This window comes from Pholcus phalangioides, unplaced genomic scaffold (assembly GCF_987345545.1).
Source record: "Pholcus phalangioides strain wild (caught in Gottingen) unplaced genomic scaffold, Ppha-v1.0 ptg000018l_1, whole genome shotgun sequence".
NCBI classification, from domain to species: Eukaryota; Metazoa; Arthropoda; class Arachnida; order Araneae; family Pholcidae; genus Pholcus; species Pholcus phalangioides.
In genome coordinates, this window is record NW_028301611.1 from 1,907,624 (window position 1) to 1,933,235 (window position 25,612).

At 39.1% G+C, this 25,612-nt stretch overlaps 1 protein-coding gene across 3 annotated transcripts in view; it reads left to right on the top strand.

Moving 5' to 3' along the window:
• LOC149071513 (semaphorin-2A-like) overlaps nt 1-25,223 on the top strand; it is a 422,721-nt gene extending 397,498 nt beyond the window's left edge. For all 3 annotated transcript variants that reach the window (XM_089247967.1, XM_089247968.1, XM_089247969.1), the window contains 13 exons: nt 5,159-5,266; nt 9,739-9,844; nt 10,046-10,210; nt 10,328-10,449; nt 12,220-12,328; nt 13,343-13,403; nt 14,273-14,613; nt 15,189-15,313; nt 15,436-15,587; nt 22,339-22,385; nt 23,525-23,806; nt 23,933-24,042; nt 25,048-25,223. In XM_089247967.1, coding sequence (XP_089104093.1) covers nt 5,159-5,266; nt 9,739-9,844; nt 10,046-10,210; nt 10,328-10,449; nt 12,220-12,328; nt 13,343-13,403; nt 14,273-14,613; nt 15,189-15,313; nt 15,436-15,587; nt 22,339-22,385; nt 23,525-23,806; nt 23,933-24,042; nt 25,048-25,104 — 1,785 coding nt within the window. In that variant the 3' untranslated portion in view covers nt 25,105-25,223. The remainder of the gene's footprint in view (nt 1-5,158; nt 5,267-9,738; nt 9,845-10,045; nt 10,211-10,327; nt 10,450-12,219; nt 12,329-13,342; nt 13,404-14,272; nt 14,614-15,188; nt 15,314-15,435; nt 15,588-22,338; nt 22,386-23,524; nt 23,807-23,932; nt 24,043-25,047) is intronic.
• The last annotated feature ends 389 nt before the right edge of the window (nt 25,224-25,612 follow it).

Consider the following 25,612-nt stretch of genomic DNA (forward strand, 5'->3'; position numbering starts at 1 on the left):
TGTCCGTAAACAGGACGGATGCTGCAAACTATGGGTGCCCTGTTGCAGGAACCAGTGCGCAAATGTTACGCACGTTGTGGGAAATTCGTTCCATTAAGGCCTGGACCCTAAAGATGGTAGGGGTGTAGACTTTCTTATATAACGTAACGTGCCGTACCGTCATATGGTCGACGCCGTTCTCTCTCTTTCTGCTTGGTCGACCTGTGTTATGTCTTTGGGTGAGGAGCGAGCTCGTCTTCACGAGTTGTCTGTTCATGTGTTGAAATGTACTCCGCCCTGTTTGGAAATCGCTCTTGGTGTTGTCTTACCTCTTATACGAACTTGTCGATTGCAGTCCCTTAAATAATGCGCATATTGGCCTTCACTGCATTAGAATATTGCTGACGAATAGCAGTTTTCTGCGAAAGGCGACGTTTCATCCACTTCAGAAAAAGACTTTCAGACACCGCATCCTGTTGTGTGAAAGTTATCTGTCTTGGCAAGTTCTCACACCTTACACTTCTGTCCATAAGTTTAGTTACGTCCTCTTCAATTTGTTTCGATCTCTATCAGTTTGCTACTTTTCTAAGATATATTGCAAAACTTGCCAACAAGATCTTGAGATAATATATGAAAAAAATTTCCCCACATATAATGTTGAAGAGCATCAACGACGAATTTCTTCCTGTGGACGAGGTAACTCGTCCCGATTCGCTTGAAAGAATTGTATCTTTTTCCGGTCTTTGATGAACTGATGGACATGTAGGCGGGAAATATATTTTCATTCTTCTTAGTTACCTTACCGTTTTTTCCTTCGTTTTTTCAAATGAAAAGAAAAAAGTAGCTTGAAGAGGTTTTTTGAAACAAAAGCGACAAAGAAAGAATGTTCCATGTTAGAAGAGGGCATTCAAGAACGAACGAATCGACTTGATCTCGTCCTAATTTAAAGATTTCAGTTTTGTGGACTTCCTATCAAAGTAAACAAATTATTTGTTAAAATTCCGTCAGTAGAGGTCCTTTGTCAGCAAAATTTTGTCAGCTCTGCCTCTTACCTCATAACGTTGGTTAATTGTTCGCCATTGAATTTAATTTTCCTGTCGGTAAATTGCGTGGCGGTGAATTATCCGTAAATGAATAATTTCGCGGTGAAGTTCAGGGACAACGTGCCTATCCGGCATGCCAAATCGCTTTCGACATGCAAAAAAATTCAATATTATTCAATATCTTTGTATCGAAACACGTATACGAACATTTCTCCGTCGACACATTAAGCGCATGAAGATGTCCTGAATCACGAAGTCACTCTTATTTAACCTGATATTCCAGATTCATTACGGGAGTCTTGGGGGGGAAAAAGAAGAGCAGACATCTTGCTGACCTCGGCTTTATTCTCTCTCATGTTTGAGGACACGTATGAGCTTGGACATCGTCCAATCATCCGAAATGCTACGTCGCTGGGTCTTGATTATCCTTTCGCCGGCCGCTAATGCCTTGCTTCGAGGTTGATGATGGCCGGGGCAATGACAAGGGATGGGAAAATGTCCCGGGACAAGGAAATCTCTCATCCACAGAGACATCCGGAAAGAGGTTAGGCGTATCCTACACACCTTCCTATGTCTCTGTCTCTCTCTAGCTAGAGAGAGCCACCAGCGCTCACCTGAAATCTCTTCGCCGGTGGTGGTTGGGATGGTGAGAGAGTGGGAATGATTTATGTAATTACTGCCATTAACTCATGGGAAAAGTATAGATAACCGAGTTAATTGCTTTCCAGGGGGATGCTCTAGTTTTCTCCTTCGCCGATCTTCCCACGCCCTGGTTTCGTAGCTACCTATTCTCGCTCTGGTTGTGCTCGTATATAAGTGATTAATTTACAATCGACGTCGTCAGTCAGTGGGTAAGACCGGATGCTGGGACGTGTGGTTTTGCGCCGTTGCGACCACATCGAGATGTCGTTATGATTTCACTCGCCGCGTGCGTGTCTCAGACAGTGAAATACCTGAGGTGTGTGTATATCTCATTTCCCGGTCGTATTTCGTAAATAAATACTTAACGTAACCTCCGATTGAATATTGGTGGAAATTATCGCTTCGGAATTAACTAGTTTTTTTAGTGAATTATGGATGATTTCTGTGCGAATCTTTACCAAGTTGGTAGGTACAGTGGGACCTCCCAGGACGGATTCTCCCCGTTAGCTGAAACCTCCCGTTAACGGACACTTTTTTAAAAATTTTGTCAACGGGCTGAAAATATCTTATCTCTTGAATTTTTTGGCGCGATTGCGAAAAAAAAAATATCCCAACGTTTGATGGAAAAAAAATTATTTCCGAAAAGAATCTATCCTCAAAAGAATGTGGTGTTTTCCCCCAAAATTGACGTCGCATGTATATTGTGAGTAGCGCCCTGTACGTCAAATCATAAAGACATGTTACGTTTTGGCGGAGGAAACTAAAAATTCGCAGAAACAGCCTGTGTCAGTTTTCAGCCATCGGCTATATGACAAGTATCTGAGATGATTGAGAATTAACTGGTCCTATATAATCAATGTTTCGTTTGTAGCTCTGGTGGCGATTTTTTCGTTTGAGTGGACTATAATTTGACTTATTGTCAGGTGATGGTTGGCGACTTTGGTGATTCTTGGTACGACATCGATTTTTTTTTTTCCGGAGGGAAAAAATTCCCCTACTTTTTTTTAATTTATTACTTTCATTTTGAATTCTCACTTTTTCCAAAAAAAGAAGAAAAAAAACATTCTCTCACTCTCCACGGTTAGCAGCTATGCTGATTTTCAACTAATTCAAATTTCTTCACGCCTATAACTGTCAAGATTTCCCAGTTGGCTTGATTTTATTTCAGTGAACTTCAATTTAATCTACTGTTAGGCGATGATTGGCGACATTGGCGATAGCTACCAGGACGTTTCAATTGCGGTATTTTTTTCAACTGGATTTCACTTGCATTTGTGAAAAATCCTGACTTTGTTTCCCAGACATCTCTTTTATATTTGTTTTTTGTGGGAAATTCGGATCCGCGAAAAAATATCCCTAATACTCGCACTTCTCAAGGGTGGCAGCTATGCAATAATTTTGAAACTATACGAATTTCTCCGAATGTGATCGCCGAGACTTTAACCAAGATTTCCCAGTTGAGTGGACATTCCAATCACAAATACAGGAGAGATTCCAATTACAAGTATAGTAGTAATACGAGCGTTATATTCTCACAGCAAACTGGAAAAAAAAGGCATTTTTTCTTGCAAAAATTGATAAGGGCTTACATAACAATGTAACAAAACCTTTATTGACAAATAACAAAAAAAAAAAAAAAACAGCTTAAAATAACAATAATAATACATTTTTATCCTGTTTTCGGTGGGAAAAATCCAATCATCGTATTTTTTCTTTTTTTCCATCGTATCTTTTAGGATTTTATTTTTTCATTTTTCGTATTATTCTGCCTATTTGGTCAGAAATGAATTACGATCTTCTAGCGGAGAGTTTTTCTGGATTAAGGAGTTTTTTTTTTCCTTCCCCCTCTCTCCAGTCTTTTATTCTATATCTTATCTGTACCTGTACAGGCTTGTGATTCCTGATGAAAGGGAAAAAGTTTTTAAAAGAAGGGGAAAAAAAAATTCAGTATATATAAAAATGAAGTCCATATCTTTTTCAACAAAATGAAAATTCATTTTTTTTTTCCGTGAAATTATTTGAAAAAAAAATTGATTTTTTTTAGTAAAAATGGAAGAATTATTTTATTTTTTTATTCTTCATTAGAAGATCCATAATTGATTTCAGCTTGACGTCTGTGTAATTGATGATGGTTTTTTTTCCCTTTTCTGGAAATGGGAAAAATGAATATCATAAAAAAACGAAAATAGCTTTTACATTCGGATCAAGAAACCATTTACTTGAAGGAAAGAAGGTCAAAAATCTACTTTATTTCATGTTTAATACCCCAACTTTTTCCCGTTTCTGACGTTACTTCATGTAATTATGCGTATTTCGTGCGGATAAATGATTAGTGGGTATTGCGATTATATACGTATGGGGTAGTATTGCACTTGAGAATAATGATCCGAGTGATTTAAGTATTTTGCAGTATCGGGTTGCTCGATATATTAAATGAGTGGTACGAGTGTGGAATAATATCCTTCTTAATTAATCCACAATTACAACGAATCCTGTCAATAAGAGAAACCAGACTTTTTGTCCATTGAATAGAGGAATAAACTTAAATTGTATTTTCTCTTGGATGAGAGCGTGAAACTTCGACGAGGGAACGGGAACCCTATTGATGGAATAACCTAATCTTAAATCGGGATGTGCATATAGTGATCATTGTGAATAACTTGGCGAACACGATTGAAGCCAAAAACAATCTATTTCGCCAAGATAGACCTATTCTGCATTTTAATTCGTTTTAGTACCGATCTTATCAACCCATGGCAGTTGTTTTTTGCCTTTCTGCACACTTCGGGGGCGGTATGGACTTGGGAATTCGGTTTATTCGGTGAAATCTGATTCTTATACTGCATAGGCTTACCCCACACCAACTCCGCTCATATATCGCCATACGGCAATTTCCAACCAGTGGAGCTGTGTAGGAAATGAAGGCTCCATCCATCGGTGGTCGCCCTTGGCTCGGTAGGTAAAGACGTTGAATGTCCGGATTCGAATCCATGGACCTTGATGGTAACCTTAATAGTGGAAGACGAACATCTTTATCTCTGCGCCACTTGGGCGTTTGATTATTATACTGGCTCCACTGATATTTTCTTTCTTCATTTGTGAGATCTTCTATATTTAAAACGATATAGGTGAGATAATATTTAAACTCCGTCACCCCCTAGTATATAGGTAAAGTATTTCACACTAACGTCAATTGCTTGTCTTCAAACCTATAGCCCAGAAAATTCTAGTGAAAAAAATATAGTTGTACCATATTTTTGAGGTGACCAAATCCTAATGAGCTGAATCCCTAAAAAAGGTTCACGCCAATTCCCGTCAAACATTGCCTATTTATGGCCAAATTATTGTATATTATGTTCTTGTGAGACAACTCAAAAGTCGGCCAGAATATATAGTGAGGTCTTTCCAACTGATTTTGTCATGTTGACTGTTCTCTTACATAGATTGTATTACTGCAAATTTATTTTACACTTTATTTTTTACTCTCTTTTCAGCATTATGACTGCAGGAACCACATCCGAGTCATACAGCCCATAGCAGATGGCAGTCGTCTCTACATTTGCGGGACAAATGCCCATAATCCTATGGATTATATTATTAACGTAAGTATTCTAATGTGATATTTCGTTTTCAAATATGAAAACTTCGCTCCGGAAATAATGCACAGTTTTTTGGATACAGTATATGAACTATTCAATGCAAAGCCAACTGATAAAACTGGCTTATACGAAGATAAACCTAAGAAAGAGAGAGAAAGTTCAACTGTGCCTTTGCAGAAATCGAACCCCCCGTTTCACTTGTCGGTCGAGCGCACTAGACCACTATGCTACAAATGCAACGGAACTCTTTTCATAGAGCTCGCGTGCGCTGAACGGGGTCGTACGTGGACAGCCAAACCCAACTCAGGCCAAAGCTCACAATTACTGACGCTGCCACCAGGTCTGAATGTCCATGTATGGTGCCGTTCAGCGTACGAAAATACTAAAGAAAGCGGCTTGAAAAAGCCTTTGTAGTGTACTGGTCTAGCGAGCTCACCCAGAACCTCCTAGAGATGAAGGACTCCGCACGCTGCTCGTGACGTCATGCAAGTAGTCTATCCTCACTCAGAATATTCAGAGGAAAAAGAAATCCCGCTGCACGTGCTATCATCGTCATGCGGAAAAGAAACGATCGGGATGGAGTTGGGGATTTCTATGTCCCACACCCATTCACCGTGCGGTACCCGGAAGATTCTACGCCAAAATAAGAAGAAACGAAATAGGATGCTTAGTTTCAAAATGTGGCAAACTTGCTAGTCATCGGACTATTCTCATGACGTTACAGGTGAACTTGGCCGTACGGAGGCCCTGCATCTCTAGGAGGTTCTGGCTCACGAGAGGCAAGTGAACCTGAGTGCTGGTAAGTGAAAAGACGTGCATTTCATTCTCCGCAAAGTGCAGTTGATTTCTTTCTCTTTCGAATTCATCTTCGCATCAGCTAGCTATTGAAACCGTGTGTCAAGGATTTGATGACCTCAGTGCCATCTATCGGCGTTTTAATATAATTTTAAAGTTGCAATTTTCCGAATTTCGAGCAATTTGAGCTGTACCCACTATGGCAATCCAAATATGAAAACTTTAGTTCCTGTAACCATGCGCTCTAATTCGATATCCCGACATAATATCCCAAAAAAATTAAGCTAGACAAATCGCAGATGAAAAAAAACAACAACAAAACGATTCTGCATGTTAAAAGCGATGGATAACAGAGCCCGGTCCTTACGTATATATCATCTCCATTGTTTGTTCATTCATCCTGTCGAATTGCAGTCCCCATTAATTACGTTTAACTAGCAATTTCATTTCTCATTAACCCCATGTTTCCGTTCACCCTTGTTATAATCTGGGGCTGGGAGAGAGTTTTATGCTCTTAAGGTTTGGTGGTGTTTTTTTTTGTTGTCCTCCTTCCTCCCGTTGCTTGGGTCCTTGTTCCTCCATCCATTTTCATGGTTCCTAATTTTATTTTTTCCTTTTTGCTAAACGTCGAAATCGAATTATAACTGCTGCTGCTGCTGTTGTTCTTTCTCACTGAACTGTTCTTTGTTTTTTTTTCCATTGTGAGTGCATTCGGACGAGATATTTCCAATAAGATTCGTATTTTGGTTTTTTTTCCTTTGCTACTCTTTCTCCCTTCACATCTTTAGTAGAAGCTACTACGCCTTTTCAGAGATTCTGGCAGTTTTCCCATTTACTTTGATGAATGTTTTCTTTTTTATTATTATTATTATTATTCCTGGGATTTTCTTCTTTTTTTTGGTGCTTTTTTTTGTTTTTCAAGGATTATAATGTAATTAGCGTTTAGGAGGGCTCCACCTTCGATCCATTTCACCCTCTCGGAGAACTAACTCCACGTTTGCCATCTCGATTAGAACAAATGTATTTTACTTTTAACGTTAGCCGATTGGAGAGGTTTGGTGTGTGTGTGCGTGTGTGTAATGGCGTTCACGGTTGAATTTGTTTATTTTAGTTCGTTTCTTTTTTTCGGCATTTAAATTTAAGATTTTTTTTAGTTTGTTTTAGGAAAGGGTATAGATTTTCTTATTTCGGTTTAAAGATTCAATAGACTAGAAAGATCTGATATTTTTTTTTTCTTCTGGGGGGGGGGGGGGTTTAATGGAGAGATATAAAATAAATTAGTTAAGGTCAATCAACTCGCCTGGCTGAAGTCTTCTTAAATGTTAAATTAAATAAATTAAAAATAGTAACTATTAACTCATTATCGCCGTTGAAGCTTCATCACGAGAGATAAATCGTCCTGTTGTATAAAGAATCCATTTGCGGAATGGAAACCATGGGCATAGAAGAAAGTGTATTATTTAAATTTATAATTATAATCTGGAATGGGGGAGGGATGTTTGCGTAAAAAGCATTGACCGGGTGATATATTGATATTTCCTCCAAACATTGATTGCAGAACTTTTTTCTGTTTGACGGGAGCTCGACGCGAGCTGTGAATGGTCTGGGTGGGCGGGGGGGGGGGGGTCCCTCAAGAGAGAGAAGACCCAAGACAACTCTCTCCCCCCCCTCGTGGGCGGAGCTCGAAGAGAGTCGAAGATGAGGGCTTTGGGTGCAGGGCACCCCCCCCCCCCCCATGCTGCTCGATGGGCCATGGCTGGCCGCTGTCACCAATGGCGATCCATGAAGGGGCCCATACAGTCCCTCTGTCGCCAGCGGCGAATTATAAAGAGGGCTACTGTGGGCCCGTCACCAGAGGTGAACTATAGAGCACATAATGTTGTATAATGCCAACGAGGGAAGACGTGATCCAGGACCTGGCCTGGCCACGGCGGAGGGCTCACCCAAGCCAACAAGCCAACACGTGGTTCAGCACCTGGCACCCGGCCACAGAGAACAACAAAGTGCTCAATAGAGCTACAAAGACATCATAATAGCTCATCGATATAAATTTTGTATAATATAAACATTTAAATCATCCGGGGGGGGGGGGCAATGGCTAAAATTAGCAATAGTCGATAGAGCCTGGGTGGTGCAGGTATGAAATGAAATTCTTTATATAGCTCATAAAGTAATAGAAACTATGAGCACATAAATGTTGCTCATAGGCTTTCTAAAACTTACGCTCTGCATAATAAATGAGGAAAATGGCCCCCGTACATTAGAATTGACAGCTTTAGATTCTAACCATAACTGAACCACTCTGTTTAGGTGATGGTACTAGAGCTAGTGGATTCTCTATAGATTTTTGGAAATGGTTACCACTACTAAACCACACATGCACCTCGCCCTTATTCCTCTGCAGGAAACAGTTGCTGGTCAGGTCATTTTTCCCATGGTGTCGCTATATGTTTTACCGGAGGTGAAATGCTGAACCGGTTTTTAGTGCTTTTATAACCCTCTCAGCGGCATTGACGATATATCTCGCCTTCTTAATGACTTTCATTTCAACAATGACAACCCCGGTCATTTTGTAAAGCTGATCTCCCCCTCTCTCGAGGAACACATTTTCTTATCCTCCTTACTTTACACCTGCTAAAAATCAGAGGAAAGCCTGATTCATAAATAAAGATGTTGCATGGGATAAATCGCTAAATCATTTTTAAAATGCTATATCTTTACTTGCCATTTCAATATGCCGGGGCAGGGGTTAAATGGACCAAGCATACGACAGTCCGTACTGGAAATATTAAACATTTAAACCGGAACATGTTCAACAATCAAAATTTGTTCTGCACCCCTCTTCTGGTTTAAAACGGCAGTAAATTGCCTCAATGGTGATAGGACCCGTGTCGTGAACGGTGTGGGGGGGGGGGGTGGAACGCACCCAGATTTCAAAAGTCCATTCCAAGGATTTCGCACTCGAGTGGGCATTATTCGTATGGTCAATTGGACATATACAGTAGTGGCTCTGGGTAAAATTCCCACCCTTGGCGAGACACACTCCGGGCTATAAACCGAATCGGGAAAATGGCCCAGAACAATCGAAAATTGGTAAGCTATGATACCTATCAAAAATAAGTTTTTTTCCCCCTGCAAATTCTCCCATCCAATGCATTCATATTCGAAATTTAAAGGCAAGACATTTATCTAATTTTTTAAGCAATCATTCCCCCCCCCCCACAATTCTGAATTGGCGCCCTTCCTATAACGGCATTCAGTTCGAGTAGCAATGTCTTAGAGCCGCTCTTGGATGCTGTTTAAGCAGACCTACAACGCGATACTTACATAACAATTAATTTCTGGCATTTGCCATTCACTTCAAAATGATAGATGGCATCACCATCAGATACCGGACAAGCATAACTCAAATGGCAACATAAATACGTTAAGGCCACGCACCTACACACATACGCGCGAGACGTTCCTGCATGCAACCAATTTGTTAGAAATTCCGCAGAGAGGGATGTTCACGAGGTGCATGTACGCTTAAATTAGTAGTAGGCCTAATGATCTGTGCTGCCATCTGTTGGTGACTCAGTTATTTGAGACGTTATCGGCTCTGTCCATGCTTCATTAAAAAAAAGATAACGTACGTTATTGTTTCATGATTATTTTGATGATAATGATTTTCGTTCCAGGCTAACTTCAGTAAACCCCGGTCATATGACCAATATCCTGTCGTTGGTGATGGCATTGCTAAGTGTCCTTTTGACCCAGAAGATAACGCTACTGCGGTTTGGGTCGGTGAGTGTTGCTAAATTTCATTTATAATTTTTTTTTTTTAATTTCCCTCCTTTACAGCTACAATGGAAAAAAAAATATTTCCGAACAGTGTACAAGGCACTCTGGAATTTTCTAGATTCTACTAGAAAATATTAACTAGTACTTTTAAGACAAAATCTGCATAATATGGATAGCTGATATTTTTTTTATATCGCTTTCTAGAACATGGTAATCCGTCGGAACTGCCGGGACTGTACAGCGGCTCTGTTGCCGAATTCACCAAAGCTGACACCGTGATATTCCGTACCAATCTATACAATCGCACCACTGGTAAAGAGATGCACCCTTTCAAGCGCACCATAAAATACGACTCCAAATGGCTTGATAGTAAGTGTCTCTCTCTCTCTGTCGCATCATTCTGTGAATAACTGGGATAGAACGAAACTATTAATATACGCTGGTGAAGTGAAAGCTAAAATCACTTTTTTTTTTCATGAAATTTAGAGCCGAATTTCGTGGGATCCTATGACATTGGTGAACACGTGTACTTTTTCTTCAGGGAGAGCGCAGTTGAATACATCAACTGCGGGAAAAGCATCTATTCTCGGGTAGCGAGAGTTTGCAAAGTAAGTATCCTACGTCTGTATACAGCCTGTCCAAAACTGTTTGCATAGCGTATATCTCTGCAACTGAATTTCAGGAATATATTATTTCAAATACAATCGGTCTTAAAATGACGCGTGATACTGAAAATGTTGAAATCTTGAGCTTTTAAGTAACTGCACGTCATTTAATATCTTTTGTAATGAAAAGTATGTTTCTGAAGTCAGCTATTGCAGAGATACCTGCTGTGCAAAGAATTTTCACAGCCTGTATAGTAAGCTTTAGGTATCTGTATATATAATTATATTATCGAAGTAATAATTAAAAGTACTAATTTGAAGGAAAAAATCGAATTCTTTTTCATTGTCTCAATTTATAATGAAGACGTTCTCGAGTTTTCTCAGTATGTATGTGTTACTGTCAAAGCCCGAAATTTCGTTCAATATTGACCCAGAATTGAATTTCGGGCCATGGATAGCCTTTGCGAAGTATCCGGAGATCCATGGACTGAGTTCGGTAGCAAAAGGCATGGGCGTATTTTTATTTTATTTTTTTTGTCATAATTACAGTAGCCACCGCTTATAAGAATCACTGATTATAAGAATCAAATCGGTAAAACGAATACCAAATGTTATTTTAACGTAGGAAAATCGTCGGTTGTAAGAATCAGATTTCCGCTTATAAGAATAAAAAAAAATTGTTTTCTCCCCAAAACACTGTCACTGTATATCTCGGTAGTGCGAACTTGTGAAATATTCTTGTTATTCGCAAGATTGTTTTTGAGGACAACTTATTGTCACTCTTAACTTTGCAATAGTCATCTTATATTGACTGCCCCCCAGAGTCATCTTAAGTGCATCATAGGCCCCCGGTCAATCGAGTTTTCTGAGGCCCTACCTGGCTAAAAATGCTTGCCTACAAATTTAGTTTTTTCCGGAAATTTCAATCAGATCCCATTTCTGTGGGGGCCCCCGGGGGGCATGCGTTAAGACGGCACTGGCCCCAAACAGTAAGGATTACAACTTTGTAGTAGAGTAAGCTTCCGTGAATGACAGACAGGGCCTTGAGGGGGGCAGACGGGTCTAGTGCCCCGGGTACTAGACTAAAGTGGGGCCTTGAATTCACTCTTATTGCTCCTCGTCTATTATACGGGGGCGGCAAAATGCTTGCTTGCGCCGGTTTTTTATTTCAAAAACCACCGTAATCTTGGTTTTAAGCGCTCCTTGCACTCTTTACGTACTGCAGTGGTAACTATGTAGGAGCAACCGAAAAAAACTCCGGGTATAAGAATCAGCCACTTATAAGAATCAAAATGACTGAACAAAACGCGATTCTTACAAGCGGCGACTACTGTATATCCACAATTGCAACCCATCAAACCGCAGTCAGGATACGGAAATTTATCTTCATTTTTTTCTCCCGTCGCATGAAGCCAATACAGCTACTACGTATAGCCATATATCACACATTGCCGATGGGAAAAAAAAAACGTATTGGCGCCCGCCGTCTTAGATAGATCAGCACATCTAACTCAGGCCAGGGATCTCCGGCCAACACCCGAATCATTTCCGAAAAATCGGACCGAAAATCCCCCGACGAAGTGGCTTTGGCAGTACCCCCATATCCAAAGAAATCTCTCGAACTGAACTTAAATTGTCGAAAGAAAAAAAAAAATTTACTCCAGTGAATTTCATGCAGATTCCATGCCGCGCGTAACAAGCACTACATTAAAGAACGTATTTTCATGAAAAATAACGTAAAAATATATATTATTTCAAATGTTTATTTTACAGAAAGACACGGGCGGAAAGAACATATTAAGCAAAAACTGGGCTTCCTATCTGAAAGCCAGGCTCAACTGTTCAATACCAGGCGAATTCCCATTTTATTTTAATGAAATCCGTAAGTAGAACGAAAAAGAAATAATAATACTTTTCTATAATAAAAAAAATAACCTCTCCTATAAAATAACGCATATAATTTTTTTTTTCTTCTTCTTTTTGCTCCAAAATCTTTCGTTTTTGTCTTTGTGAGAAAATTTAGAAAAAAAATAAAATTTCCCAAGAATTTATTTTTTTTCCCCTAACAAAAGAAATTTTTGTTGTTTCTTGGAAAGAAAGAAAATAACCCTTAAGGAGGAATCCTACTAAGATTGCTTTACATTACATCGCCCGAAGTGTTTGTATTAAGAGAGAGATATCGTCTTATTCCTTTTTTCTTCTCTTATATATTCTTAGTCTTGAAACATCTTGTTTTTGCGTGTTTGAACTTTGCTATTTCTTTAAGAAATTTAAATAATTCTTTTCATTTCTTAGATATTAAGATATTTTATTTTTTCACATAAGTTCTTGTTTTTCTATCTTTTTTCAGCGAGTTTCTTCTATTTTTTTTTTAAAGGCTTGATTAACGTTTCCATTATATGTCTTTTTTTCTCTCTTTCTCTCTATGTACATACATTCGTTTTTATGTATTAATAGTTTATTTTCATACTTGGCATAATTTCATGCAAAGTTGGATGAAAAATGGATCGGGCTTGTCTTTTTCTTTTATATATTCTTATTTAAGGAAACTTATTTTATCTGGAGGAGTTTTATTTATCTTCCATTTTTTCCCGTTCGGAGGAAATAATTATTTGTAGAAGGGTAGTTTTCAGTAGGAAATTTTTTTAAGGAATTTTAAGAATTTTTGGTGTTTTTTTTTAAATATGTAGTTTTCTTTTGTTTAGTTTAATTTTGGTATTTCTTTAAAAAAAAAAAGAGTAAATATTGTTTAGATCATGTTCTTGGCGATGTTATCTACTTCGTTGTATTGAAGTTTATTTGTTTTTAGATATTTCATTTTCCACGAGTGTATTTGCCATCGTTTTCTCTATTCCTGTGAGTTTAATTTATATATATTTTATTTGTGTATATATAGAGGATATCTACAAACATCCGAAAGATGATAGGAAGTTTTACGCAGTGTTTACTACATCTGTGTGAGTATTTTTTTATTTTAAGAAGGGATATAATTGGTATCAGGAAAATGTCTCGAAATGATGTTAAGAGAATGATAGAAAGGTTTTGAATTTCATTGGATTTGTATATTAGAACTGTTGTAATACACAAATCCCTGGTGGCTCCGGGAGAATGATTTACAGCAGGTAATGCAGTGAAACCTCTCTTTTGCGGACACCGACGGGGCAAAGTCCGTGAAAGAGTGGGTGACCGTCACCGTTGATGAGGGTTTCGAAATGTATACTTTTATTATACAAGGGGAAATTATAATTTTGCCGTAAAAGGAGGGGTAACCGGAATTCGGGGCGGGGGGGGTATCCTTTAAGAGGGGTTTTAATATATTTATGACAATTTAAATTTGAGGCACGTGGTGATTGTGTTGAAGAATGGTGTTGGCAATATTCTAAGGCAGAGTTGGCTCTGGAGCTGGGCACTTAGGTTGGGATCTGGCTGGATTTTTCAGGGGGATGGGCATAGGCGGAGATAAACTTGGAGGTCTGGGGGGGGGTGTTTTTACACTAGAACGTCGGGGATTTTCAATAGCCTAGAACGATGGATAGGCGGTCATACAAAAAAATTAGCATAAATACTTTTTCTTTACCGAAACGTCTTACAACAGTTTCTATTCAGTCTCTGACTTATTTTTGCAATAAACCTTTGTTTTTGGCAAAAAGGCTTATTATGAAAAATACGAATCCCGTGTTTTGCTACTTTAAAAAGAGGTTCGATTGATTTTTTGATCTCCTGTATTTCGTGAGATCGCTTCCGTCGTTCTAGTGTAAAATGTAATTATTTTTTTTTGGGAAAATGGCAATTATTGCATTTTAATCACCGTTTTTTTTCTCTTCAGGAACGGCCTGACCGGTTCGGCCGTTTGCACGTTCAGTTTGGAGTCCATCCAGGAAGTTTTCAATGGAAAGTTCAAAGAACAAGTCACGTCGTCTTCAGCTTGGCTGCCCGTCCTCAGCAGTAAAGTGCCCGAGCCTAGGCCGGGACTATGCGTCAACGACACGCAAACTCTACCGGACTCTGTCTTGAACTTTATCCGCGGCCATCCTCTCATGGACTCGGCTGTGGCCCACGATAATGGGAAACCCGTTTTCTACAAGAGGGACATCCAACTTTCTAAGATAGTTGTCGACAAGTTGGAGGTGGATGGATTCACGTATACAGTATTCTATGTTGGAACGAGTGAGTACATACAATAGTGTGATGATCGTGATTATATTTCATGTCAGTTTGCATCGTGTGTGAAAAATTCGTCGCTAACAATTCACTCCCGGAATCTCATCGACATGACAATTCACCGCAACATTTCATCACCAAAGTGACATAGTGAGCGATTGATCAAGTGAGTCAGGGAGTTAATGAGCGAGTGAGTGAAACACTCATACAGTCACTCACTTGGCCACTCTCATAGCCACTCCGTCCATCACTCATAGGCTAACTGACTCGTTCAATCGCTCACTCATTCGGTTATTCATACAATCACTAACTTTGTCACACGAACGGTTACGCACTCGCCCACTGACTCAGTCCCTCATACGGTCACTCTATCACTAAATTATCCGCTAGCTCATTCACCAACTAGTTCGGTGACTGGCTAGCTCACATATTCACTCACTGGCTTGATCACTAATTCACTGGTAGAGAACTGTTGTCGGTGAATTTCCTCACAAGTGATTTTTGTGATGAATTGTTTGTCGGTGAATTTTTCGTGAATACATTTTCATTCGATCATCAATATTTGCTGTTTGGTTTTTAAGATGAAGGAATTATATACAAGTTGGTTGAATGGTACAATAGAGATGGTGCAGAAGATTCGAATCTGGTCGACATATTTGAAGCAACTACACCCGAGCCAATCAGAGCCATGGAAATCTCAAGCAAAGTATGTATCGAAACATTCTATTCAAATTTTTTTTTTTCCAAAAAGGGTATTTTTGAAGAATTTTACTTCTTGTTCGTCTTATTATTTTAATTAAATATTTGATTTTTTTGTCTCTTTCTCAGCACAAGTCATTATACGTGTCCTCAGATTCTTTCATCAGGCAGTTCGATGTGATAATGTGCAAGTCCAGATACGACAACTGCCTGCAATGCATCCAAGATCCTTACTGCGGTTGGGACAAGGACCACAATGAATGCCGGCCTTATGTCACTGGGTAAGGAGACATATCATTGGTGACCGACTATTATAAGAATTTTTGTTTTTACCATATAGGGTGACCAAATACAGTATGGTTCAACCATTACATCTGCTAGTTCCCGCCAAACATTGCCTCTTCACGATCAAATTATATTCCGCACTAGTAGCTCGAAAGAACTGATTTCACCCTTTTTGCGTCATAACATAAATCGCCAAACCCCTAGCAAAACGTAATAACCTTTTCTTTTAATGAAACGGGGTTTCTTCCGATTTTCAGCAAGTGCGGGAATTCAGAGAAAAATATTCCATTGGGAAATCAACATCACAACACGTTGTTGTCTGTCAATGTTGAAATAAAAAGCTTTTTAAAGAGGCGAGATATCTCGTCAGTGACGCTTAGATGGTTGAATATAATGAGAATGGACCCAACCCATGTGCAGGGCGATCCTCGATATCATGTGACATTCCCTCATGGAACACCGTACTAAGTGGATATGCCCTGTAGCTACGACTGCTCAGCCATGTGCTTTCAGCTGGCCCATTCAGTATTATACTTGCATTTTTTGAGGGGGGTGGGAATTCGGCATTTAGCTCTATCGACTCTCGAGCGTTATTAAATGCACTTATGCTTTAATGAGTGACCCATTGGAGCCTGGGTGAAGACACTCGAAACAAATACCCCCCCCCCGAAATATTAAAGATTTAAAACCATTTTAAATTATTTTATGCTGACATATTTTATTTGTTATTTCATTCAACCACTGAAATACGTTATTTTTATGGTCATAAACGGGACCCAACTTCGGTTTTTTTTTAACTCGTTTCCCAGGGCCGGAACTAGATGGTGGCAAAGGGGGAGCAACTACAGGAGGGAAAGAAAATACCGTTATGAAATCGAATTTTACAGTAGTGGGTGCCATGGGCGTACGTAGGATCGACTTTTGGAAGGGGCACAAAATGCTTTGGGACTCCCGAGAAATTTTGAGCTACCACCCTTCAAAAAGCATTTAAATGAACAGAAATTGGTTAACATAGCATATAAAATGTATTTTCTTTCGATATTTTAATTTCCTTACGGAAATATTAAGTTATTTATATAATTATATAACAATATCGTATTTGCCCGCCCTTACTATAAAATAGTTGCTGCCCTTTCTATCTACAGCCATAGTTGAACGAAATCGTTAGGTATGTATCTCTCGTCTAAAAAAACCTACGGTTATACCTAAAACCTCAGTTATCAAATGCTTATGTTTGGAAGATGACTTCTAGTAACCCACATTTTTTTCTAGGCACTGATTAGTTGGGATTAAAGGGGCTCAAAGTTATCTGGACCTCAAATGAAACGCAAATCCAATTTTCCCTCCTGTTAGTGTTTTCACATTAAGTTATTTGTTTTCATATGTTTACACCTGTTTCATTATGAAGATAGCAATCAGAAGCATTGTGCGTTTTGTTACAAGGATTAAGCTCTGTGTAGCATACCCTATTGTGTAAAAAACCCAGCCCATGCGCAGAGACACATCTTCACATCGCGGAACATCAGGACTTTCTTTCAAACCGAACACGGTCCATGCCCCATCGCCGAGACATCAGTACTGCTAATGTCACTAATAAATATTGTCTTGGTTGTCCTTCGTGAACGAAGACACCTGATTCTGTAATGGATGTGTCCTGTAGTTCAGACAAGCCCGGCATACGTGTTTAGCTCAGTAATCATAAAAGCCATTGAGTATTATAATTTTATTTTTGATCAAGAAAGATTTCCGTTCGGCTCTGTCGACTCTCCGTCGTTTTTAAGTGCACTAATGCCTTAATGAGTCACCAAACGGATCCCGGCTGAAGAGCCCCGCCACAAAACTGGGACCCTCTAAATCAGCGGTTCTAAACCTTTGTTTTTTACCCGTGGAACCCTTTTTGGCATATAATTTCTATGGCGGGGCCCCATGGACCTATTTTTTACTTATTCAGCAAAAAAAAAATTACCGATTTATTTTTATTATTTTAATTATAATTTTTTGTTTTTCAAATTCCTGTTTTTTATTTTATTTTCCTCGAGCGGCCGCGGAGCCCCTGGGGAAACCCCAAGGGCCCCGCGAAGCACCGGTTGAGTACCGCTACTCTAAATCATAGTTTCCCAACCTTTTTTTGTCCCATCGCCCCTTCTTCAGAAATTTTTTCTTCCCCCCGCCCCCCCCAACGCAATTCAACCCATAGGATCCTATGTTATACCCGTAGCTTCAACCACCCCCTCCCCCCCCCCAGAACATTCCAACGCCCCCGTTGGGAATCACTGCTCTAAATCAAGTTTGTTTAATCATTGTAAATTATTTTTGTCTTCCATTTCATTTTGTTATTCGAAGTTTCATTCAGTGTTCAACCAACTGAAAGACATTTTATTTTTTACGAAAAGAATAAAATACCAACGGAGCCCAAAAGTTTTCGGGTCTACGAACTCATTAGGACGGCCATGGTCGTACGGGTCTGTAATTTTCGACCAAAAGTTAGGGGCGCCCTCTGTCATCGAATGTTTATTTTTTAAACCCAAGTTCTAGTAACCCGGACTTTTTGCTGTTTCGAGACGGTAGTGGTCCTGTTTAGTTAGAATTTAAGAGGGTTTTTAAAATATCTGTACATGAAAGCCACAGAATTGTAAATTAAATCTGTGTTTTATAGTTAAGTTATTTATTTTGATATGACTGTTTCATATATAATTATGTATTATGAAATGCACGTGGTATATCTTCAGGAAAAGAGTAGTTTTCTATTGGAAGCATTAGCTCTGTGTTTGTTTAGTTAACGTCTCACGTGCTCTTAAGCTGGGGTGCAATGGGAAGGAGATCGATGTTCAGACACATCACCATAAATACAGGGTGGGCAGAAAGTCCGTAGAACTATAAAAACCGGTTTGCAGGGCTAGGTCGCGGGACTTTTTTTGTAAGACGGGGAAAACTCTAGAAACGGCTGGTAGGAGCGACTTCGTTGAAAATATGCAAATGAGACTGTTATAAGAACTTGCACTCCTAATCTACAATCAGTTCGCCGTTGTAAACCGTGTATGTCGACCTGCTGCACTCTTTCGTAGCTGGATTCGTGATTCGCCGGCAATGTGTTATCCGCTGTGGTGGTTGGTCATGTGGAACACACATACTACTGTAATAAACGATTTGGAGGCATTCTGTTCGTTATTTACGTATCTTTTCTTTGATTTGTGTACATCAGCTATCGGATGTTTTTCTCTCTATCTTAAAAAAATTCTGGTGACCTAGCGATGCTAACCCTGCACAAACCGGTTATTTTTCCGGTTTTTATGAATGTTTAAAGTCTCTACGCACTTTTTGCTCACCCTGTACCTAGGCTTACTATATTTCATAAAAGCACGTGATATCGCCAAAGAAGGTTGGAAGGTAGTCACTGCAAGTAAATTTCTCACATTCAAAGCCGAAATTTTTTTCAAAGGCACGTAAAGTTGCCATTTACAGCCAAAAAAAAAATGTATAAGGCAAGTAAATGTTCCAATTACAGCGAAGAAATTGTCAATGCAAATAAAGTTGCCAAGCGTCACTGAAATTGCTAAAAAACCGATAATCACGAAAAATAATATGAGGGTCTACTGCAAGTCAAAATGTAATTGTAATTATAACAGCCAATGTAAATCAAAATGTAATTATAACAGCCAATGTAAATCAAAATGTAATTATAACAGCCAATGTAAATCAAAATGTAATTATAACAGCCAATGTAAATCAAAATGTAATTATAACAGCAATCATTATCATAATATAAGTCATGAATAGGGGGGGGGGAAGCATTTTATGAAGAAGCAGGACGACGGGCAAAATTACTTGGACATGCATATGTTCACATTTATATAGAGCTTGTGCTGGTACGCGAGTTTTAGAAATACCGCATATCTGGCCCACGGGCTGAAAGAGTTGTGCACACCGCTCGTAATGGGGCTCATTACCCTTAAAGTCGAATTTAAAAAAAAAAAACGACTTCAAAAATATTACATCAAATTACAAATAAAATACTAAAAATTTCGTGTTAATCAGTTAATTTGTTCTTTCAAAATGAACGAAAGAAAAACTGAGTTATAGTGTAAAGAGGTCTTCAACCTTTTTCTAGTCCCGAGCACTGCCTTTATCCATCGCAAAAAAGAAGAGCACCCTTAAGGAAAAACTGACACACGAATGCATGAAATCAGAATGATTTCAATCCTCGAAAATGCGATTTGTACAAAGTGTTTAATTGGAACGTTGATCAGGTGCTCGCGAGCACCAAATCGGACACGAGCATCGAGCGCTGTGGGTGCTCGCGAGCAACGGGTTGAAGATGCCTGGTGTAAACGTACACAAGGGGGGAAAAAAACACTTTGAACGCGCGATTTTCTCAGCTTTTAGTTTTTTGAGCTCATCCGCGCGCGTAAAACTACTGCCCCAAAAATTCTGAAATTTTGCAGAAATGTTTATTCGACATGTGCTAGTAAAGACCCCGGATTTAGCAATCGGCTATAACGGGAAGTATTTTTTTCAAAAAAATGTTGAATATTTTTTAAAAAATTGTTGAAATTTATATACTTTTCTCAAACTTTAAAAATTCATAAAATTCTTACCAATAGCCTAAGTTTGAGGTCTATTTAATTAACACGTCGAATAAACATTTCTGCAAAATTTCAGAATTTATGGTGTAGTTTTATTTCTTCTTCAATCTTACGAATTGAGTTCAAAAACTGGAATTTGAGAGTATCGCGTTCAATGGGGTTTTTCTTGTACGGGGTGATTATAAAAAAAACTATCCCGACTTATGGGCCCCTAACTATCATACCATTCACAGGAACTGAATGAAATTTTGGCATAAGGTATTTTGATGTATGCGCTCAAGAATGATACGGAAAACAACAGTGTCACTCTAACAGTTACGGTTACAGTGAGGAAATTTCGAAAATATCAAATGACAACACCAAGTTTTTTGTATTCGAATGCGATCTCCATACTGAAAAATACTAAATAGCGTTGGAATGGCACCTGTAGCACGAAAATCCCCGGAGCTAGGCAAGGAAAAAGTAAAAAGGCCGTGCACCAGAGCATTAATGTTCGTTTCATTCGTCACATCGTTTCTTCGATCCCAGCCTGATTAGTCCTCCACAAAGTCATGTGGAAACACAATAAAATGCTTTATTTTATGCTGCTTCTCTGTCCTTATTGGTTGTCCTCACTTTTAGCCTATCTACCGCCGGTGATTTTCATGCTACAGTTGCCGTTCGAACGCTATTTAGGGTTTTTCACAATGGAGATCACATTCCAATACAAAAAACTTGGTGTTGCCATTTGATATTTTCGAAATTTTCTCACTGTAATCGTAACTGTTAGAGTGACACTGTTGTTTTCCATATCATTCTTGAGCGCATACATCAAAATACCTTATGCCAAAATTTCATTCAGTTTCTGTGAATAGTATGATAGTTAGGGGCCCATATGTCGGGATAGTTTTTTGATAATCACCCTGTATATGCGTTCACACCATAATTCATAATTTCTTTATTTGGGGCCGTTCAAATATTACGTCTCTCAGCAGATTTTTAACCCATTTCATTTCATACCGTACACCACCCAGGCACTATCGACCATTGTCAATTTTAGCCATTGCCCCGGATGAGGGGGCTGGGCCGGGTCGGGTGCTTTATTATGCATATAAAATACATGAACATAAATATAAAAACACATTATTAAAAATAAAGAGTATACAGATTTTTAAATACTTCTATTATACAATATACAATTTATTCCGATGAGCTCTTCTGATGTCTTTTTAGCTCTATTGAGCTTGAGCCCTTTCTTTTTCTCTGTGGACAAACGCCAGGTCCTGAACCACGTTTTCCCTCATCGGCTTGTTGGCTCGGGTGAGCCTCCGCCGTGGCCAGGCCAGGTCCTGCACCACGTCTTCCGTCGTTGGCTCAGATTTTTAACCCATAAATAGGTGGGGCGGCCAGAGATGAAATTTTGCTGATGGGGGAGGGGGGGGGGTCCAAAATAGTCCTTCCTCGCCTGTCCGCAAATATCATCTCTGGCCCCCATTTCTTAACGCATATTGGGATCAGATTAAGCAACCTTAAGTATATTTCATATTTTTAAAGGGGTGGTTGATAATGTAAGATTCATTCGAGCTCCCCAGCCCCCCCCCCCGCCATCAAAAGTCAGCAATCCCGAAACCGGAACCCCTCCCCCTTTATCTATGTTTACGTAATACTTGAATGGCCCCATTTCGTTTTGAAAGGACGAATTAACCGATTGACACGAAATTTTTTAGTACTTTATTTACAGTTGAAATGAAATATTTTGCGGGTTATTTTTGAAATTTTCACTATATATAAGGCAGAGGTCTTCAACCTTTTTCTGGTCGCGAGCACTACCTGTATCCATCAGCAAAAGAAGGGCACCCTTACGGGAAGTTCAACATACGAATGCATGAAATCAGGATTGTTCCCAATCCTTAAATGCAATTTGTGCAAGGTTTTTAACTTTAACGGACACGAGCATCGAGCCCTCTGGATGTTCCAGGGAGCACCGTGGTGCCCGCGAGCAACGGGTTGAAGATGCCTGTTTTAAGGGTAGTGGGACCTTTCAAGGGACGCTCAAAAATTTCCCGGGACAGGTCATTCAAACCGGAATGTCTGGTCATTCTATGTAGTACGTTATGCATTCTATGTTCATTAACACAAAAAATCGAATTATTAATTTTATTGCTCTTTTTGCTCTTCCAAACAGATTACTCCAAGACGTGACGAATGCGACGCCTGGTGTTTGTGATAGCAGTAAGTTTATTTAAGCAATCTAAGTAGTAATACTTTTTTTTTTTTCATTGTTATTACTACTAACAATGGTTCCGATTTCTCATGCAAACAATTTATTGATTTTTGTGGGTATTTTGATAGATTCCGTATGAATCGCATATTTAATTGAACACAATGAGCCATTGTGTCTAATGGTTGGTATCTGCTGAGAAATCAGTAACACTATAATGTAGCCATATTATCATATATTGGCCTTCTGCCAATCATTTCTCCCATTTATTTATTTCTCGCCGGTCCGCTAATTATTTTCTCTATCCATTCATTTTTCGCGGTCCGCAAATTATTCCATATGCAGTGTTTTTTTTGTTTGTTCTATTTATGTATTTATTTTTTGTGGACCCGCAAAAAATAGTACTGCTGTACTCATATATTTTATTTCTCTCTCTCTCTCGCCGGTCCGCAAATTATTTTTCCCATTCATACATATTTCGCCGTCCGCAAATTATTCCATATGCAGTGTTTCTTTGTGTTCTACTTATTTATTTTTTGCGGGTCCGCAAACTAATAGCACTACTCGTAAACTTTATTTCTCTCTCTCTCCGGTCCGCAAATGATTTTTCCCATCCGTAAACCTTTCGCGGTCCGCAGATTTTTTCATTTACTGTATTTATTTATATTTTTTCTCCTATTTATATATTTATCTTTTGCGGGTCCGCGAATCAACACTACTACTTGTACTGATATACTTTATTTCTCGCCGGTCCGCAAATTATTTCTACTATTTAGCTTTCCTCCTGTATTCGTTTGTTTTTCATCGATCAGCAAATTACTTTCTCCATTTGGTAATTTCTAGCAGGTTGGCAATTATTCCGCCGATCCACGAAGCAATTCAACCACATTTTTTCACCGGTCCGCTGTTGAAAATGGGTTGAAGAAAACGGTGCTAATTGATACCAAAAAAATGCATTGAAGCTCTATTGTGCATGGGATGTGAGAAATGTCCGCTGACAACGTTTATCCATTTGCTGAAGGTTCCCCTGAAATAATTTATAAGTGATTTTAGGGTTGCCAGGATGGTGGATTTTAGCTGTCGGATATGCATTTTCTCGATATGTATTTCATAGTTATCATTAAGATTCGCACTTCTCTTTTTGCCACAGGTGTCAAGAACAAGCCCCTGTACGTATACTGGGGTCAGAGCGTCCACCTGGCTTGCAACGTACACCTTCCTCAGGCCGAGGCGTCACTCCCGGGCGCCTCGAAATGGTACAGGTACAGCAGGGAGAAAGGCAAGCATCTCGTCACCCAGAGGAGGGACAAGTACATCTATACCCAAGACCAGGGACTGGTCATCATGTCTGTAACCGAGAGAGACGGCGGAAGGTATGACTGCAAACACGGGCCGAACACTTTATGCAGTTACAACATAACGGTGGACACTAGTACGTATTTTTCCTGTATGGGCCTTATACACATCCCAATGTTTTATGAATACATATAAAAAAAATTAATGATTTGTATATAGATGGCTGAAAGCTTAATGGAATTCTGTCCCGTATTTTTGTCAGAAACATGCAGTGCTCCTACCGATGTGGAATACAGGAAGGTCTACTCAGATTGGTGCCACGAGTTCGAGAAGTACAAAATGGCTATGAAAACGTGGCAGAATAAGCAGCAGGTAAATACGTCTGGATTGTTTAAATGATTATGTAACTTTAATTGCTTTAGTATAATATTTCTCTCGATAATCCGGCCCGTCCAGTAATCCGGCGATTTTTCCTTCAAGCACAGAAGAGGAAAGCATGTCACTGTGTATATTTCTGTGCGCAGAAGTTTATGCTGTGCACACCACTTATGTGATCACACAGGGACTTGGAGTTCCTGATAGCAATAATCGATTGATAGCTACATCCAAAAGAAATCCCAAATCACACAAACACGAAGACCATACTTCCAGTTTAATCGGACGGGGTGTATTAAAACGATTCAAAACTCTCATTAATGAGAGATGCCTCACCTTTTTAACACCCTGTCATTTTTTCGCAATGAAAAGCCCATATACAGGGTGTCCCATAAATTCGTAAACAGTTTTAAAAAATAAAGAGATTGGTATATTTTTTTTTTATGTGGTTTGCGAAAAAGTTATTCTCACGAAGAGGGGATTAAAGGGTCATAAAAAATAAGTTCAAATTCTTGTCGATAGGGAGCGCTGCACGAAAGCAAATCACTGGTAATACGTAAATAATATTTGTGTAATATTATTTGCGTCCTAATAATTTATGTGTCCTATATAAAATGCAGCACGTACTATTAGAAAGCTTATTTCTGAATATTTCTGTTGCTGGCGTTTGCATGAGGTTTCCATTCTTGGTAGAGTTGCCGCCTTAGCCACGAATCGCCAGCTGAATCTTTACGAACGTTTCGGAGACGAAAGTCTTTTATCACTCCCGATAAGCTTTACCACCGACAAGAATTTGAACTAAACCTTTTTATCCACACAAAAAAAATCCCCCCTTTAATGAGGATATCTTTCTACGAGAAATCCGTATTCAATGTACCAATCCCTTCAATTTTCACGAATTTTTAAACTCTGCAAATTATCAAATGCCCTGTCTTCTTATTGATATTTGAAAAATATATTAGTATTTTTTGAAAAACATTATTTCATTTGTATTTTTTCCAGAAATGTCAGCTGACGCATCCGAACGAAGTCACCTACCAGGGTGCGCCACCTCTGTAACACACAACCTGACGTTTATCAGAGGGGAAATAAAAAAAAAGCGAATATCAATGAATGAACTAGAAAAACAAAATTTCTAAAACAGAAAGCTCAAGAAAAGAATCAGTTCAAATCTGCACAAGAAACAAAAAAAAAAAAAACGTCAAAAAGTTGTACAGATATTATATGAATATATAACACGCATTGTAATGTATACGATAAAATTGGAAAGCATCTGTGATGCCTATATATCGGCCTGGAATGGCATCTATCGAACGGGACGGAAAACTAGTTGTGAAGCGTGCCGCGTGGTGCCGTTGGTTTAACTCTCTCACATCGAGGGTACTCTGTCGTTCCAACAGTTTTGGAACAAAACACTGTGATTTATTTATGTGTTTCAAGACTAACCAAGTGTTGAAACGCTCAAAGACTGTCATTTATCCAGAGGGAGGTCTGAACCTACATTGGACGGCTATCAACTCTCTCTCGTACTCTCGTCAAGCATTATTTTGCTCAAAGGATTCGACAA